Raw genomic sequence first — 15,962 nt, 5'->3', positions numbered from 1 at the left:
CAGCATTCTTGAGAACTTTCCACGAATTTAGAGTGTGTTTAAGTTAGCATCCCCATAAAACTCGCTGATACTCAATCATTATTCTCTTCAGGGTCTATTAGTCTTACTTGAATTTGTCACATATGGATGGTTAGGCTAATATTTTCTTTCTTATTAAATCTCTCTTTTTCCCCCTTTGGTTAGCACTACCACCTGGTGACCTGGAGAGTTGATACTGAACTTCTGTTTAATCCTCATCCTAATTTAGTGAAGCAGCTGAGCAACCAGAAACCTCTGCCTCTTTCCCTTTTGAGGCTCAAATCCACTGCACTCCAGGCTATTCAGTTTAGGGAGGAAGAACGCAATCTGTGATTCAAATGTGGTCTGATTCACAGGGCCCGGTGCTACTTCTTAGCTTCTGAGTTGGCCTGTACTCATATCTTTAAAGAACATTAAAGAGGCTTTGGCAGAGTAACAACAAGTCAAGTTTCCTAATCTGATGTTTGCTCACATCCAAAATAGTAAAGGCCTCTTCACCAGTACTCCATTCCTCATAAGGGCATGTGAAGCATCACATGCAATTAAAGGAAAACATCATGTATTTAAAATCATCTCCCAAGGCATTAAGATTTGCCATATAAACAAAAGTGTCTGATATTGTGAATTAATCACTCACCTTTGTGGCACAAATGTTGGAACTAAATTTCTTTTCCTTTCTCCTCTTTCCCAAATTATTGTCTCTTCAAATATAAAAATGAAATCTTTCATGCTTCACGCCAAGCAGTAACTAATGTAACATACTTTTTTCCATTACCTTTTCTCTAGTTTCCTTATCAAGATAACATTGCTACCTCAGGTAAATAAATGCTAAAGCACAAAACAGATTTTATGAGTTCTAGGAGAAAATTATGAGCAGCTCTTTAGCACTGGCTGATTACTACGTTTGTTAAGAAAGATGGATTAAAGATCTAAATGTAAGACCAGAAACTATAAAACTCCTGGAGGAGAACATAGGCAAAACACTCTCTGACATAAATCACAGCAGGATCCTCTATGACCCACCTCCCAGAATTCTGGAAATAAAAGCAAAAATAAACAAATGGGATCTAATTAAAATTAAAAGCTTCTGCACAACAAAGGAAACTATAAGCAAGGTGAAAAGACAGCCTTCAGAATGGGAGAAAATAATAGCAAATGAAGCAACTGACAAACAACTAATCTCAAAAATATACAAGCAACTTATGCAGCTCAATTCCAGAAAAATAAACGACCCAATCAAAAAATGGGCCAAAGAACTAAATAGACATTTCTCCAAAGAAGACATACGGATGGCTAACAAACACATGAAAAGATGCTCCACATCACTCATTATCAGAGAAATGCACATCAAAACCACAATGAGGTACCACTTCACACCAGTCAGAATGGCTGTGATCCAAAAATCTGCAAGCAATAAATGCTGGAGAGGGTGTGCAGAAAAGGGAACCCTCCTACACTGTTGGTGGGAATGCAAACTAGTACAGCCACTATGGAGAACAGTGTGGAGATTCCTTAAAAAATTGCAAATAGAACTACCTTATGACCCAGCAATCCCACTGCTGGGCATACACACCGAGGAAACCAGAATTGAAAGAGACACATGTACCCCAATGTTCATCGCAGCACTGTTTATAATAGCCAGGACATGGAAACAACCTAGATGTCCATCAGCAGATGAATGGATAAGAAAGCTGTGGTACATATACACAATGGAGTATTACTCAGCCGTTAAAAAGAATTCATTTGAATCAGTTCTGATGAGATGGATGAAACTGGAGCCGATTATACAGAGTGAAGTAAGCCAGAAAGAAAAACACCAATACAGTATACTAACACATATATATGGAATTTAGAAAGATGGCAATGACGACCCTGTATGCAAGACAACAAAAAAGACACAGCTGTGTATAACGGACTTTTGGACTCAGAGGGAGAGGGAGAGGGTGGGATGATTTGGGAGAATGGCATTCTAACATGTATACTATCATGTAAGAATCGAATCACCAGTCTATGTCTGACGCAGGATACAGCATGCTTGGGGCTGGTGCATAGGGATGACCCACAGAGATGTTATGGGGAGGGAGGTGGGAGGGGGGTTCATGTTTGGGAACACATGTAAGAATTAAAGATTTTAAAATTTAAAAAATTAAAAAAAAAAAAAAAAAAGTCTGCTATCAGAAAGCCCCTATGAATCTCTGTTCCAAGGTGGGAAAGTATCATTTCAAGATAATTTAAAGGAATTACTCTAACATAAAACTTCCATTAACACCTATACTCACACTGCTTAGTCACTAAGTGGTGTCTGACTCTTTTTTGACCCCATGGGATGTTCCAGGCAAGAACACTGGAGTGGGTTGCCATTACCTTCTCCAATATTCATATATTACTAATTTTAAAGTTTTATTTATAATTTAATTTATCGTAATAGAAATGAAAAGAGGTTTTTTTGAGAGCTCTTTGAAAATTAGGCTTTTACCTTAACAGACTAAATGTCAGAGGATTCATTTAATTTTTTCACACACTTAGTCTACCATAAAACTCTCATTTTCTTCTTTCTTATCAACTATTTCTTGCTGAAAAAATGTAATTACTTTTCTTTTCTTTCCTTCATCTTTCTAAGTTCCTGATTCCTTCAGAGTATCACAGAATAACCACAAAACCCAAACATGCCTTCTTCTCACAGTTTACATTTGTTCTGGGTAATTCTAGTTTTCCTGCCTATTGTACTGTCAACAGATTTACAAATTACCCAGGTTTAGATGCCAGATTAACTTGCAAAAAAATCCTGCCATGTCCTTCACCATGGAAAACTACTGAACACATCAGAATTCAGTATGCATATGTATGGTTGATCTATGCCAGTATGCTCATTTAAACATAAAGGTGTCCCTTAATTATATGAGATTCCTCCAGGAGCTTTCCATGCTTGGGAAAGTTTCTAAGACACTCAGATTTTGAACTCTGTTCATAGCTATCCAATGGCATATCTGACATGGTAAAATATCTAATAGCAAGAATAAAAAAAAATGGGTTTTGAAGAGTTACAACTAAGTCCCGGATGTCCTGATTGTTGAATGGTCAGCTTCTGACACTAGTATCCAAAGAAAGTCATGCTCACTGTTGTTAAGAATACTATATAAGGACTTTCAGCTTCACAGGAGCATCTGCCTAAGTTGATGCCATAAATACTTTCTGCTCCTCAAAAGGAGTGGTTTTCACATTGCTGTGGGTGTCAGGATCACATGAATTACTTCATAGAATGCAGACTCTTAGGTAGTGGTGGGAATATGCAATTTTTAATAAAACATCTCAGGTACAGTATGCTGACACAGGTGGTCTCAAGGTTCATATTCAAAGAAGCACTGCACCTGAATATGCAAAAGATTCCAGCAAACAGCAGAGGAGATGACTCAAATCCATGAAAGGAAAACCACTAAGATAGTACCATCACAGTCCAAGAATCTAAGATCAGAGGAATATTTAGGTCTTTATGCTAAAAGCACATGTTAAAAATATCTATTTGAGTAAAATTGATGGTGTAAATGGCCATCTTGGAAGAAGCTCTACCTAGATAATGTAAATTATTTGTGAATAGGTAAGTATTTCAAATTATTGGGAGGTTCAGAGAAATCCTAGAGAAATTCTTATGAAATTTCAGGCTTATGTTCCAGACCAATTATAAAATCAAAAGAATCATAACTTTATGGTAAATGTAACCAGACAGTACTAACTATACTGAACATTATATATATTTTTCAATTTGTGAGACTCTATAAAGATTATATACACTTATTCAGGCAAATTTGTATTTGCATTTGGAAATAGACTATCCTTAAAAAAAGAATGGCTTATGCAAATCCATGTATGTTACAAACATCACTTACACATTTTTTTAAGTACAGGTTTTTTTCAATTGGAGGAAAATTACTGTACAATGTTGTGTTGGTTTCCGCTGTAGCACTGACATATATACAAATATCACTTCACTTTTGTAACTCAAGACTTGAGGCCTTTTCTATGAAAAAGTATCAAACCTACAGAAGAATGTCAAAATATCTTTCTTCTTTCTATTCAGCACTCTCAGACATTAAAACATTTTCACCTATAGACCTGAAACACAAATTTGGCACCAGAAGGTTACACATTTGCTTTTGATTTCATGAAGTCAACTGAAAAGTCTCCAAGAAAGTTTGCCATCCTCAAGAGCTGCAGTGCTCGCATGCCAGGTTGCTTCAATTGTGTCCAACTCTGTGACGCTATGGACATAGCCCCCCAGGCTCCTCTGTCAATGGGATTTCCCAGGCAAGAACACTGGGGTGGGTTGCCTTTTTCTCTTCCAGGGGATTTTCCCTTAATGCCTCAAGAGGTTTATTCTCAGAAATAGCTGGTATGTATGGCAGCTCCCTCTAAATCCTTACCTCAAGGATAACATCTGTGACTTCACCCTCATAAGGTTTCTAAATATAGCTCAAAGGAACACATTACCTCATTGTCTAACCTTGAGCAAACAAGCATATGCCTGTGGGAACAGTTTGGCTTGATAATTCAGAAATATACTCTAGACTTTCACTGGGTTATCACAGAAAGAAAGTGACGACTCCTAGCCCATTATAGTAAATGTCCTGAAATGCTTTCAAATTATTTTTAACATTTACTGTGACAAAGTGTTACATAAACTAATATCAATTTGCAGTCCTTTTGGATATGAATTTTTAAGTAATTGCATACAGAAAGTTATAAAATGAGAGGGCTTCAAGGTGACTTTTTTTGTATATCTCAAGAGGAGCCTTAGCTGATAATGACAAATAGATAATTAAATCTCCAGCCTTACAGATGGGAGAAATATTTTAATCTCTTGGGTATGGCCACAAAGCTCCTGAATGGACTCATTATGAGCCTCTGCTCAGGGCATGGAAAGATATTCCCTGGTCAGAAAGTCCAAAAGTATAACCACAAGCTAACTTTAATAGCCTTTGGTCAATGGCAGAAGATTGGAAGTATAGAGCTAACAATAAATCCTAGTTTACAATAAACAATTTTATCACTTTTAGGATTTCATTAACATTTAATTGCAATCCTTTTGCACACACATTCTAGTAGCCTAACAAAAAATAAATAAGAATATAATCATACATGGATACTTCTCCCAAGTGAGTCTAATATAAACAGCTAAAGAATCATTCCTCTCTCCCTCCCCAGTGAGTAAATATGATATCCATTTTAATCAGTATTCTCAGTATTCTATTATTAATAACTCTTGTGATTCCATTATAAAATACAGCTAAGGAAGAAAAATGTTTATACTAAAATTATATAGTACTTTTGAAAAAGAAGAAGGCAGGGATTGATGAAAGAATTCTAAAACTAAACATCCTTTGTGAAACCAGAATTTATAAAGCAGTAGACAGTGTCAGTCTAAAATCATTGCGGATGGTGACTGCACTATGAAATTAGAAGATGATTGCTTCTTGGCAGGAAAGCTATGACAAATCTAGTCAGTGTATTAAAAAGCAAAGGCATCATTTTGCCAACAAAGGTCTGTAGAGTCAAGAATATGGTCTCTCCAGTAGTCATGTATGGATATGAGAGTTGGGCTATCAAGAAGGCCGAGCACCAAAGAATTAATTGGTGCTTTCAAACTGTGGTGTTGAAGAAGAGTCGTGAGAGTCGCTTGGACAGCAAGGAAATCCAACCAGTCAAAAGTAATTAACCTCCAATTAAAATAAATAAATTTATATTTTTTAAAAAAATAAATTAAAAAAAATAATAAAGGGAATCAGTCCTGACTATTCATTGGAAGGACTGATACTGAAAGTGAAGCACCAATACTCTGGCCACCTGATGTGAAGAGCTGACTCATTGGAAAAGACCCTGATGCTGGGAAAGATTGAGGGCAGAAGAAGAGGGCAACAGAGGATGAGATGGTTGGATGGCATCACTGATTCAATGGACATGAACTTGGGCAAACTCCAGGAGATGGTAAGGGGTAGGGAGGCCTGGCATGCTGCAGTCCATTGGGCACAAAGAGTCGGGCAGGGCTTGGCGATTGAACAACAATGGACAGACTCAGAGGGATCCAGGACTCTTAACCAGGTTTTGCATGGCGGTGTTCAGGTGAAGTGAAGCAGTCCTGTGATCTCCAAAACTGACTTGGGTAATCAGGATGAAACGTCCAGTCTGCCAAGGTATTTCTTATAAAAGGTTTCTAAGTCCTTACTTCTCAGTACTACGAAAGGTCAACACATGGCAGTTTAAACATCCAGCCATCGACATAGGAAAGCTTCTCTTCATCTAGCCCAATTCAGGATGAACTTGCCTTTTAGGTACACAATGTTCCTATTTTCTGCAGTAAGCAAAGAAATAGTGAACACATGTGTTGCAGGAGAAACTTTAAACAAAGTGCAAGAGGACCATCCAGAAGACACAGAACTTCTAATAAAAACTATGAAACAAGAAGTCTCACAGGCAGCAGATGACTACCACTAAGTTTGCAAATGTTAAGTCGGTTTTAACAATGCTGCTAGCTCCTGAAACTACAGCCCAGAAACAGCAACAACAGAGGAGCGTAGGTTTGGAGTATTCTCATCATCTGCTTCTTCATGAGCCATTAGATTTTCACTGACTCATCTACTGAATTTGCAGTTCTTCTAACAGCACTCCTGAGATTTCTCTCAGATTTTTAAACTCAGAAACAAGTTGATAAAAATGTATGTATTAATTTTATAACTCATAGAGTCTTCAGAAATGTATTGAGTACTACTGATGGCAGCTCACCAGTACTTCAAGCACTTCTAGGTGTGACATTCATGATATCCAGGCCCAGGTCTTTGTGCTTATTGCAAATACATCACTAGCATTTTAAAAGAGATAACTGTTATCTTCTTTCCCAACACAACTTGCAAACTAAGCTGTAAGATTCTGCCCTAGCTGAGGCTTTTTTAGGTGATTGGATCCTTAACAGAATAGCCTATAACAGAATTTTTAACAATATGCTCAGGCTAAAGTATATGTTATGACATTAATAATGTAATAATCTGGCATGTGTTATACATAATTAAATTTTCCAGGAAACTGGTGACTAAATAAATAAATCAGTGCAGTAACTGCCCAGGGCAAGGGTGGCAATGATGATGTATCTCTCGAATTCTTTTGAATATGAACAAATGTTCCAAATAATTTTCATGTATTTTGAATATTTTCAAACAAAATATCACATAGGTCCACAATCCAGTGATACACACTTGCATAGCTTTTTAAAATAATATCAGAGCATGTTGATGGCTTTTAATATCCAAATCCAGTGGTTATTATATTTTCTATGGCAAATATTCCAAATTTCCAGTTTGTACTATATTAAGTGAATAAATAACTTCAATATGAGTTCTTATATAATCTAACTGCCAATTCCACTCCTCTCAAATCTATGTTTTCATCAATTTGCTCCATGAGTATCACTGGAGTGACAGTTCCCTTGCCTTAAATCCATCCTCTAGTTTATATTTTTCCCTGCTCTCATTTTGCTACTTTTAAAACTTTAATGGCTTTTCATAGCAAACTTTCATTCTCTTGATGTTATTTCCTATATGATGTCCATCACCCTTGGACAGAAAGATCAAGCCAGTCAATCATAAAGGAAATCAACCCTGAATATTTGTTGAAAAGACTGTTGCTGAAGCTGAAGTGTTAATACTTTGGCCACTTGATGTGAAGAGCTGACTCACTGGAAAATACCCTGATGCTGACTCAATGGACATGAGTGAGTAAACTCAGGAAGATAGTGGACAGGGAAACATGGCGTGCTGCAGTTCTTGGGGTCACAAAGAGTCAGACATGACTTAGCAACTGAAGAGTGACAACAATCTTTCTAGGCCACAGTAATTCTTTACTTTCCGACACTTTCATAATATTTTATTCATCATATTGACACACTGAGTATAGTTTATTGTCTACAGTGTATTGCTCCTGCTAGACCATGAACTCATTGAAAACAAGAACTGCACCTTGTTCATTTTTATATCTCTCAATCTAGCAATGCTTCATCACAACAAAGCCCAACAACAAACATGAAGGACCACTTACAAAAAATATATATATATATGTAGGCATTTAGTCACTAATTCCAAAGTTCAGGTCATAATACAATGACATTTGCAAAGCAACTGATTAGTTCCTTACACACAAGGAATGAACATTACAACATGTAAGTGCAAAAGCAGTGCCATTTCCTATATAAGCATAAATCATTTAAAAAAATGAGGGAATAATATGGCATTACCAGAACTCATGTAAATAAAGCTACAGAACTTCACTAAGGACCTAAATAAGTGAGGATAAATGTTTTCGTACTGGAAAACTCACATTTGAAAAGATGCTACTTCTTTAAAAATTAACATAAATCCAATGCACATTCAGTCATAACTACAGCAGGATTTTTAATGGCTTTGTCAAATTGATTTTGAGATCTATATTTAAGAGAAAAAATATGTAAGATTTTGAACAAGAGGAAATGTCACCAACCACAACACACTATCCTGCTGCTGCTAAGACACTTTAGTTGTGTCTGACTCTGTGCGACCCCATAGACAGCAGCCCACCAGGCTCTGCCATCCCTGGGATTCTCCAGGCAAAAACACTGGAGTGGGTTGCCATTTCCTTCTCCAATGCATGAAAGTGAAAAGTGAAAGTGAAGTCGCTCAGTCGTGTCCGACTCTCAGCAACCCCATGGACTGCAGTCTACCAGGCTCCTCCATCCATGGGATTTTCCAGGCAAGAGTACTGGAGTGGAGTGCCATTGCCTTCCCCAACACACTATAAAGCTAAGCTAATCAGAACAACGTGGTACTAGTGCCAAAATGAACAGAGACCGGTTGAATAGAATTGAATCAATTCCCTAAAATAAAAATATTAGCATTAAGATAAAGACATCATTTCAAATCTATGAATAAAAAAAGTCTTATAAACAAACAGGATTAAATAATTGGTTATAAATGTATACTGTTAAAGAAAGCTATGCTATACATAAAAACTCATTAGAGAAGAAGGGGTTGAGAAAATAGGTGAAAAATAAAATAGCTTACAAATAAAAAAATGAAATATTTTCAAAATGTTCATATAGCAAGGGTCTCCTATGGAAAGCAGAACCAAAGAAACAGAAAGCTACAAATGGAATACCATGTAAATACCACTGAGATGACGACATATATCACAAAGTTAAAAAAAAAAAAGACATAATATTGAGAGAAAATACTGTAAAATCATCTTCTACAAAAAGGCTTAAAACCTCAAAACATCCAGAATATATAGAAAAAGAGTAGGAAAAACACCTCACCCATCTTCTATTAGACTTTTCTTTTTCTTCTAACTGGGTAACAATTAAAAAAAGAAAACTAAATACACATGGAAGATGTATAGGAAAAGATGCACAAGTTATTTTAACTAGTTCTGTAACAACTTCAAAAAAGCTTTATTTTTGTTTCCATACTGTCAAAAATGTAAAAGATATATATTGCTTACTATCCTATAGGGTATGAGGGCATTGGGCCCCCTCATACATGGTTGATGGAGGGTTCTACTGGGAATCCTTTGGAATACAACTTGCAATGTTTATCAAAAATGTTACTCTTTAAACCAAAAATTCTACTTTCAAGAATCAATCGTACCAAAATACATATATGTACAACAAAAGACTGTTCAAGGATGTTCAGTGCAGTCTTGATTTTAATAATGAAAATTTAGAAAAAATGGAATAAAGCTCCTCAGACTTATTTTTATAAACAAGTCAGAGAACATTTCTGTTCACATAAAAAATTAAACTGTATAGAAATTGTTTTTAAAAAAAAGGGGCCAGATTTATATACATCAAATATTAACAATTTTATCTGAGGATAAAAGCTATGGGAGGTCACAGAAGGAGAAAAACAAAAGTTTTACATTGTTATCTTTCTTGTTTGAATCAGTACAACCAGAATGCATTCTTGCAGTTTTTATATTTTTTAAAAAACAACCATGACAAATACCTAGAATATGCGTACTTAATTGCACAAAAAATACTGGGCATGAAAGTTTATGGTCTGAGTAATCAATAATTAATCAGCAATTCATTCAACAAATATATATTGGTATAATCCAGTACCAAAGATTAAGTTAGGCAGTAGTCACACAAGGATGAGACAACCCCTACCCTCACGATCACTCAAAAATCACAGAGACCCAGAAAAGTAGTTGAAGTATAAGGTGACAACTGCCAACACAGAGATACACAGATGTCACCCTATTTTTGCTGGGGAGGACAGGCAGGTTTCAGGTAAGGTGGTGCAAATGAAAAAAAAAAAATTTTAAGTGAATAGTAATGTTCCCAACAGACAAGGGGAGAGGAGAAGAATTTCATGTAATGGGCAAAGTCATCCTGACCTAAGGTCACAGGCTCTGCTGTGCTATGTCTTAAGGTGAATGTTATCTCCCATCCCGTACTTGAAACCTGTGCACCCTTAACTAAGAGGCTAACCCCTCTCAGCCTCCATGTCTATAACATGCTATAACACGGCTGTATTAATCACACCCACTCCCTGGGTTCACTAAGAAGACTGGACAAAATCAGTCATAAAAGCCTCAGTACAGTAACTGGAACATGTTATTGATAAATATTTGCTACTGTTCTATGTGTTACCTATAAAGAAGCCAAAAGGATTGTAATATGTTCAGGAAACTGAAAGAAGGCTGAAATAGGCTGGTAGCAAAACTTCGAAACATTTACTGCTGCTGCTGCTGCTGCTGAGTCGCTTCAGTCGTGTCCGACTCTGTGTGATCCCATAGACGGCAGCCCACCAGGCTCCGCTGTCCCTGGGATTCTCCAGGCAAGAACACTGGAGTGAGTTGCCATTTCCTTCTCCATCGAAACATTTACTAGCATACACTATAACATGAAGAACTCCAAGTAACTGCAGAGTGTTTCACGTAAATGCAGAATAAATCTACCTTGGGGTTTATTTACTTCCATGCTAATAGGAGACCTATTTCATGATCAATAGAACAAATTTTAATATATATTCAATGAGATTTGCATATTTCCCTGGTAAGTATATATAAATGATAATGAAATTGTTTACTTGCAAACATTTAAGGCTTCCACAGTTGTTATTTAAAGCAATGTTCAACAAAGAATTTAATTTTTGAAAAAAAAATCATCTACTAAAATTAAAATATTTCATTTAAAAATAGCTTCTATTATTTAATACAAATTTCCTTTCCTTTCAGTTCCCATCTGCCTCTCTCTTTAGGACGTCACTATATATTTGCTTTCTCACCATCATTTCAAACCCATAAAGATTCACATGAACTATTGTTTCAAATCCCCCTCTCAATCTTCCTATATTACCTGGCTCTTATATTACTGCATATATATATATATATATATATGCAAAGCCCTGGCCGTGTCAGTTACTAGCTATGTGACTTTAGATAAGTTACTTGACCTCTCCGAGCCTCAGTTTCCTCACTTATAAAACGGGAATAATAATAATAATGTAGGTCTACTTATAAGGTTGTAAGAATTATACACATTATTATATGTAAAACAAAATAGTGTCTGGAATCTTTTAAATGTTTAATTAACTGGTAATATTAGTTACCTTCCAGTACCTTAATTTTTCCTGTGGAACCCTTAACATGTTTCTCTTTTGCCTGCTTCTCTTTCAGGGCAATGTATACTCCCTTACTGGCTTTCTGTACTCTCCAAACTCCTCTGTCAAAGTAATCTTCATTCATATCTAATACTTTCTTGAAAGTCTTCATATCTTACTGAATCGTTATCCCCATATATGACTTTCCTCCACCTGTATCGTTTCTAAATTTTTGTCCAGTCTTATCATATTATTAAAATAAAACTGTATTTGGATGTGAAGCAACACAAAGTATTAAAAGAACTGAGTTTATTTTACTATTTAACCTAAAACTTGGGTTTATGATCAACATTATTTTAAAAGAATAGCTATTTAATGACTCTTCAAAGGAATATCTGATTTTTTAACATTATAAATATAACTATGAAAATAGATTATTAGAAACAAACATTACAGTAACTAGTACTAAAACTTCTGCTCTAAGATTGATATATATTTTGTTCAGAACAGCTTTACCCAGTAGAATATTTATTTCTGTCTTGCAGCACAAGCTTTTCATAATGAATCACATTCAAAAATTCATTAAAAAAAGATATACTAGTATATGTCAGGAAAAAAAATTGATGATGCTTGAGGTACTTTCCATGAAAAATTAAATATGGCACAATGGTCATTTTGTAGACTTCATTAATGAAATTGGAAAGAGATTATTAATCTTGAGTGTTAAATTGAACCTGTGGCAAAAACTGATCAAGCTTCTCCTGGCTCAGAAATACCCTACAGCTACTATTGATCAAGAGTTTGGGACACTGGTTATATCTAAACACAAAGGATGTGAGATAGAAATTATTTTTGAAAGATTTCTGATTCAAAACATATATACTATTTAGCTTAACAGAGGCAGTCTTAAGAGTACTAGTTTTATTGTGGAGATCCACAGGGAAACATACCTGGCTAGGCTGAAGGCATCGTCGATCAAACCTGCTCGGTTGCTGACAGAGAGAACCTATGAGGTCAACCAAAAAACAAACAAAAATACAAAAAAATGGAGTTATTTAGGATTAAAATGGCAGATGTTCATATGTCTAAACAGACCTTTGATGATTAAGTCCAGTTTACCTCATGGTTCCTGATTAATTGATCAATTAATAATCTCCAGTTTCTTAAGTCATAGTTGACTCTAAAATAGCCAGTTTGATTGATGTTCCCCAGCAACCAGCTTCCTTTGTCCAAAGTTATCCTATGGTGTTCTGAAAACAGCATTTTAGGGGTAAGAGAGATTTTCAATTTTATGAGTTAAAATAGAAGGAACTATGCTTTCTTAATATCAAATTTCACAGTACCAAGAATTAAAAGAGGACACCATTCTAAATACCTAATTGAATCTACTCTTTACTCATTAAGCAATTAATCACTATGGTTAGAATTTGCTAGAAAACCTTTAGTTTCTTATTCATTATTACTCAATTAACTGTTTTCTTATAATTTACATTTTTACTCTTGATAAAGCCCTATTATATATATAATTATCTTTCTCAAGATAAATATAACCAAGAAATCTACTACTGCATTCATGTGGCTTTCATTTAGATTGTCTATGTATCTGTGGTTGGAATAAAAAAAAGCCTTCAGGTGCATAATCTACTTATTTTATTCAGGAAGAAAGTGATTAAAACAATAGGGCTCATTTATTTGAAAGTCACTGTTGTTTCTTACACTTTTCCTTGTGCTTTTTGAATGTGCTAATAAATAACAGATTTTCCAGCATCATCAATCATGTTGGAAAAAAAAAACCTCATTTAAAGGTCTAATATTTCTACATATAATTAGAACAGATAATAAATTTTGCTTATTAGAATCACTTTGGAAAATGGTAACTTGATTGCATTCACTGGTTAATTCAATTAAAGGAAGCCAATAAAAGCAATCTTATAACTTAACATATTTAACCCCTTCAAATATGATACAGGGAACTCATTCGCTTTTAATGGCAGCCTTTATTGACTTTCTAAAACCATAGTTTACAATTATAATTACTTTGTTGCTGATGCTGTCAGGACTCATGCTTCATAGAAGTAGCATAATATATGAAGTTATTTAAAACTCTACTATATATATTGGAAGGGCTGATGTTGAAGCTGAAACTCCAATATTTTGGCCACCTGATGGGAAGAGCTGACTCATCTGAAAAGACCCTGATGCTGGGAAAGATTGAGGGCAGGAGGAGAAGGGGACGACAGAGGATGAGATGGTTGGATGGCATCACTGACTCAATAGACATGGGTTTGGGTAAATTCCAGGAGTTGGTAATGGACAAGGAGGCCTGGCGTGCTGCAGTTCATGGGGTCGCAAAGAGTCGAACATGACTGACCAACTGAACTCAACTGAACTGAAAACCTGTATTGTTGTAACTATTCTCCAATATAAAAATGTTCGAACTTAGGCCATTGATTGTTTTTGGCTCTCAATTTCCTTACTTATAACCTAAAGGCCAAATAATGCCATTTAAGGACCCTTCCAATTATAGGGTTCAATGGCAAAAGGGGATAATTTATTAGTTTGAGGTTTTACACAGCTTAATCTGTGGTACTTAGAAAATTAAATCTGTCAGATATTACTCTAAAATATTTATAACTTTCCAAGTTTCTAATACTTTGTATCTGCATATTTTTCAAAAATGTAATATTTACCCACACAATTTCTGTGAAGCTTTAGAATGTCACCCAATTTTACAGATGTAAAAGTAAAAACAAATAATCTAAAAAACAGAATATAAAATTAGTTCTCATACAGATTTTAGTTAATCATGTCTGAATTCACTGAAGAAAAACTGATTGAAATATTGATGATATTGTTTCTCTTGAGTAACCCTAACCCTTTAGGAATGACAAGATTTTTTTATAAAAAAACATTTAAACATTTATAACAAAACATTTAAAAATTATTATTGAATTCACATGGCTTAAGAACAAGTTTAATCATTTTTATCTAGCAAGTGATTATTCTTTGAAGAAATTACAATATTAAAGCATTGGGTTTAATAAACATATGATAAAACTTTTTACAATTTTGAAATGGTCATGGATTTCTATATTAAATCTGTTTTTTAAAGTTACTTCCTCCTGACATTTTATATAGATGGTATAACTTACCTTCATATAACGCACTTATTTCTAGTTTTTTGAGCTTTTGAATTCAACAACTTATAGGTAGAATAGAAACCAATTAAAACCAGAAAACAATCCCTACACCTTCTATGTTATCTGAGGAGAAAAAGAAAGGCAAGCATCTATTATTTTTAAATATTCTATTATTAAATTAATAACTAAAACTTGAAGGTTATTATTGTTCATGGATATTTTTACACCTTTGCTATAAATGAAATCCTTGGAGAAATGATTCCCCAAAAGATTTTATAATAGATTTTTAAATATCTTTTTCATTTTACTTAATTATATCTCTAAAATGTTCTTCAGATTAACTAATGGCAAGCAATGTATTTTAAAGAGATCTTTTCCAATGGTCTAATGAGGTACAGTGTGTGATGAGAACCATAGTAAAAAGCATGGATGTTATATTTCAAGTGTTAGTAATAACAATTAAAATTTATATTTAGAATATATCCAAAATGGCACAAGATTTAGACTACATCAAGGCACAGAGTAGTTGGCATTTTATAATGTTTTATATTTTTATATTTTGTTCTTCCTTTTGGAATGAAAAAGAAAGCAGATCAGATCTTTCTGCTCAATATTGGCTGGTTGCAGAACAATGAGAATTTAAAACAAAAACGTGAACCAGGATGCGAAGGGGATCCATGTGAAAATTAACGTATAATAACACACCCTGGTTTTCTCATCGGCCTCTTGTGAGAATCAAATTCGATCATGCTCTGTAGAGATGATAGAGAACCATGCATGTGCGTTCTACGGCCAGGTGTTGAAACTGACAGATATGCAAAGTAACCCACCAAAGCACTAAAATCCTGTGTGCGCATGTGTGTCATTAACAAACTTAGAAAAGAAAATCAAGTTCCTAAGACATTTTTGGCACATTATTTCTCAAGCCTTAATTTTTTCATTTGGAAAGTAGAGATTAAAAAAAAAAAAAGTACCTTAAAGGCTATGAGAATCCTATGAGCCATATTTAAGGGAAGCATTATGCTATTTTTAATATTTACTTCTGATTTTCAGGATCAGTTTCCCTTCTAATTTGAATTTTTTCTTTCCTAACATTTGTCATTAAGTGTACTTCCTTCCACTATACATTAGTTAATAGTCAGTCAATATGAGGGCTACTATGTATAAATGTTTGCTTTCTCAGCAT

At 34.8% G+C, this 15,962-nt stretch overlaps 1 protein-coding gene across 1 annotated transcript in view; it reads right to left on the bottom strand.

The window, feature by feature from the left end:
* Positions 1-15,962, bottom strand: part of TRHDE (thyrotropin releasing hormone degrading enzyme) — a 457,777-nt gene that overhangs the window by 76,689 nt on the left and 365,126 nt on the right. The window contains exons 11-12 of the mRNA XM_052640844.1: positions 12,756-12,886; positions 12,587-12,642 (exon numbers count right to left, since the gene is read on the bottom strand). Coding sequence (XP_052496804.1) covers positions 12,587-12,642; positions 12,756-12,886 — 187 coding nt within the window. The remainder of the gene's footprint in view (positions 1-12,586; positions 12,643-12,755; positions 12,887-15,962) is intronic.

Source organism: Budorcas taxicolor, chromosome 5, assembly GCF_023091745.1.
Source record: "Budorcas taxicolor isolate Tak-1 chromosome 5, Takin1.1, whole genome shotgun sequence".
Classification (NCBI taxonomy): Eukaryota; Metazoa; Chordata; class Mammalia; order Artiodactyla; family Bovidae; genus Budorcas; species Budorcas taxicolor.
Note: the sequence above shows the minus strand (reverse complement) of the source record. Positions and strands in the feature narration are given on the sequence as shown.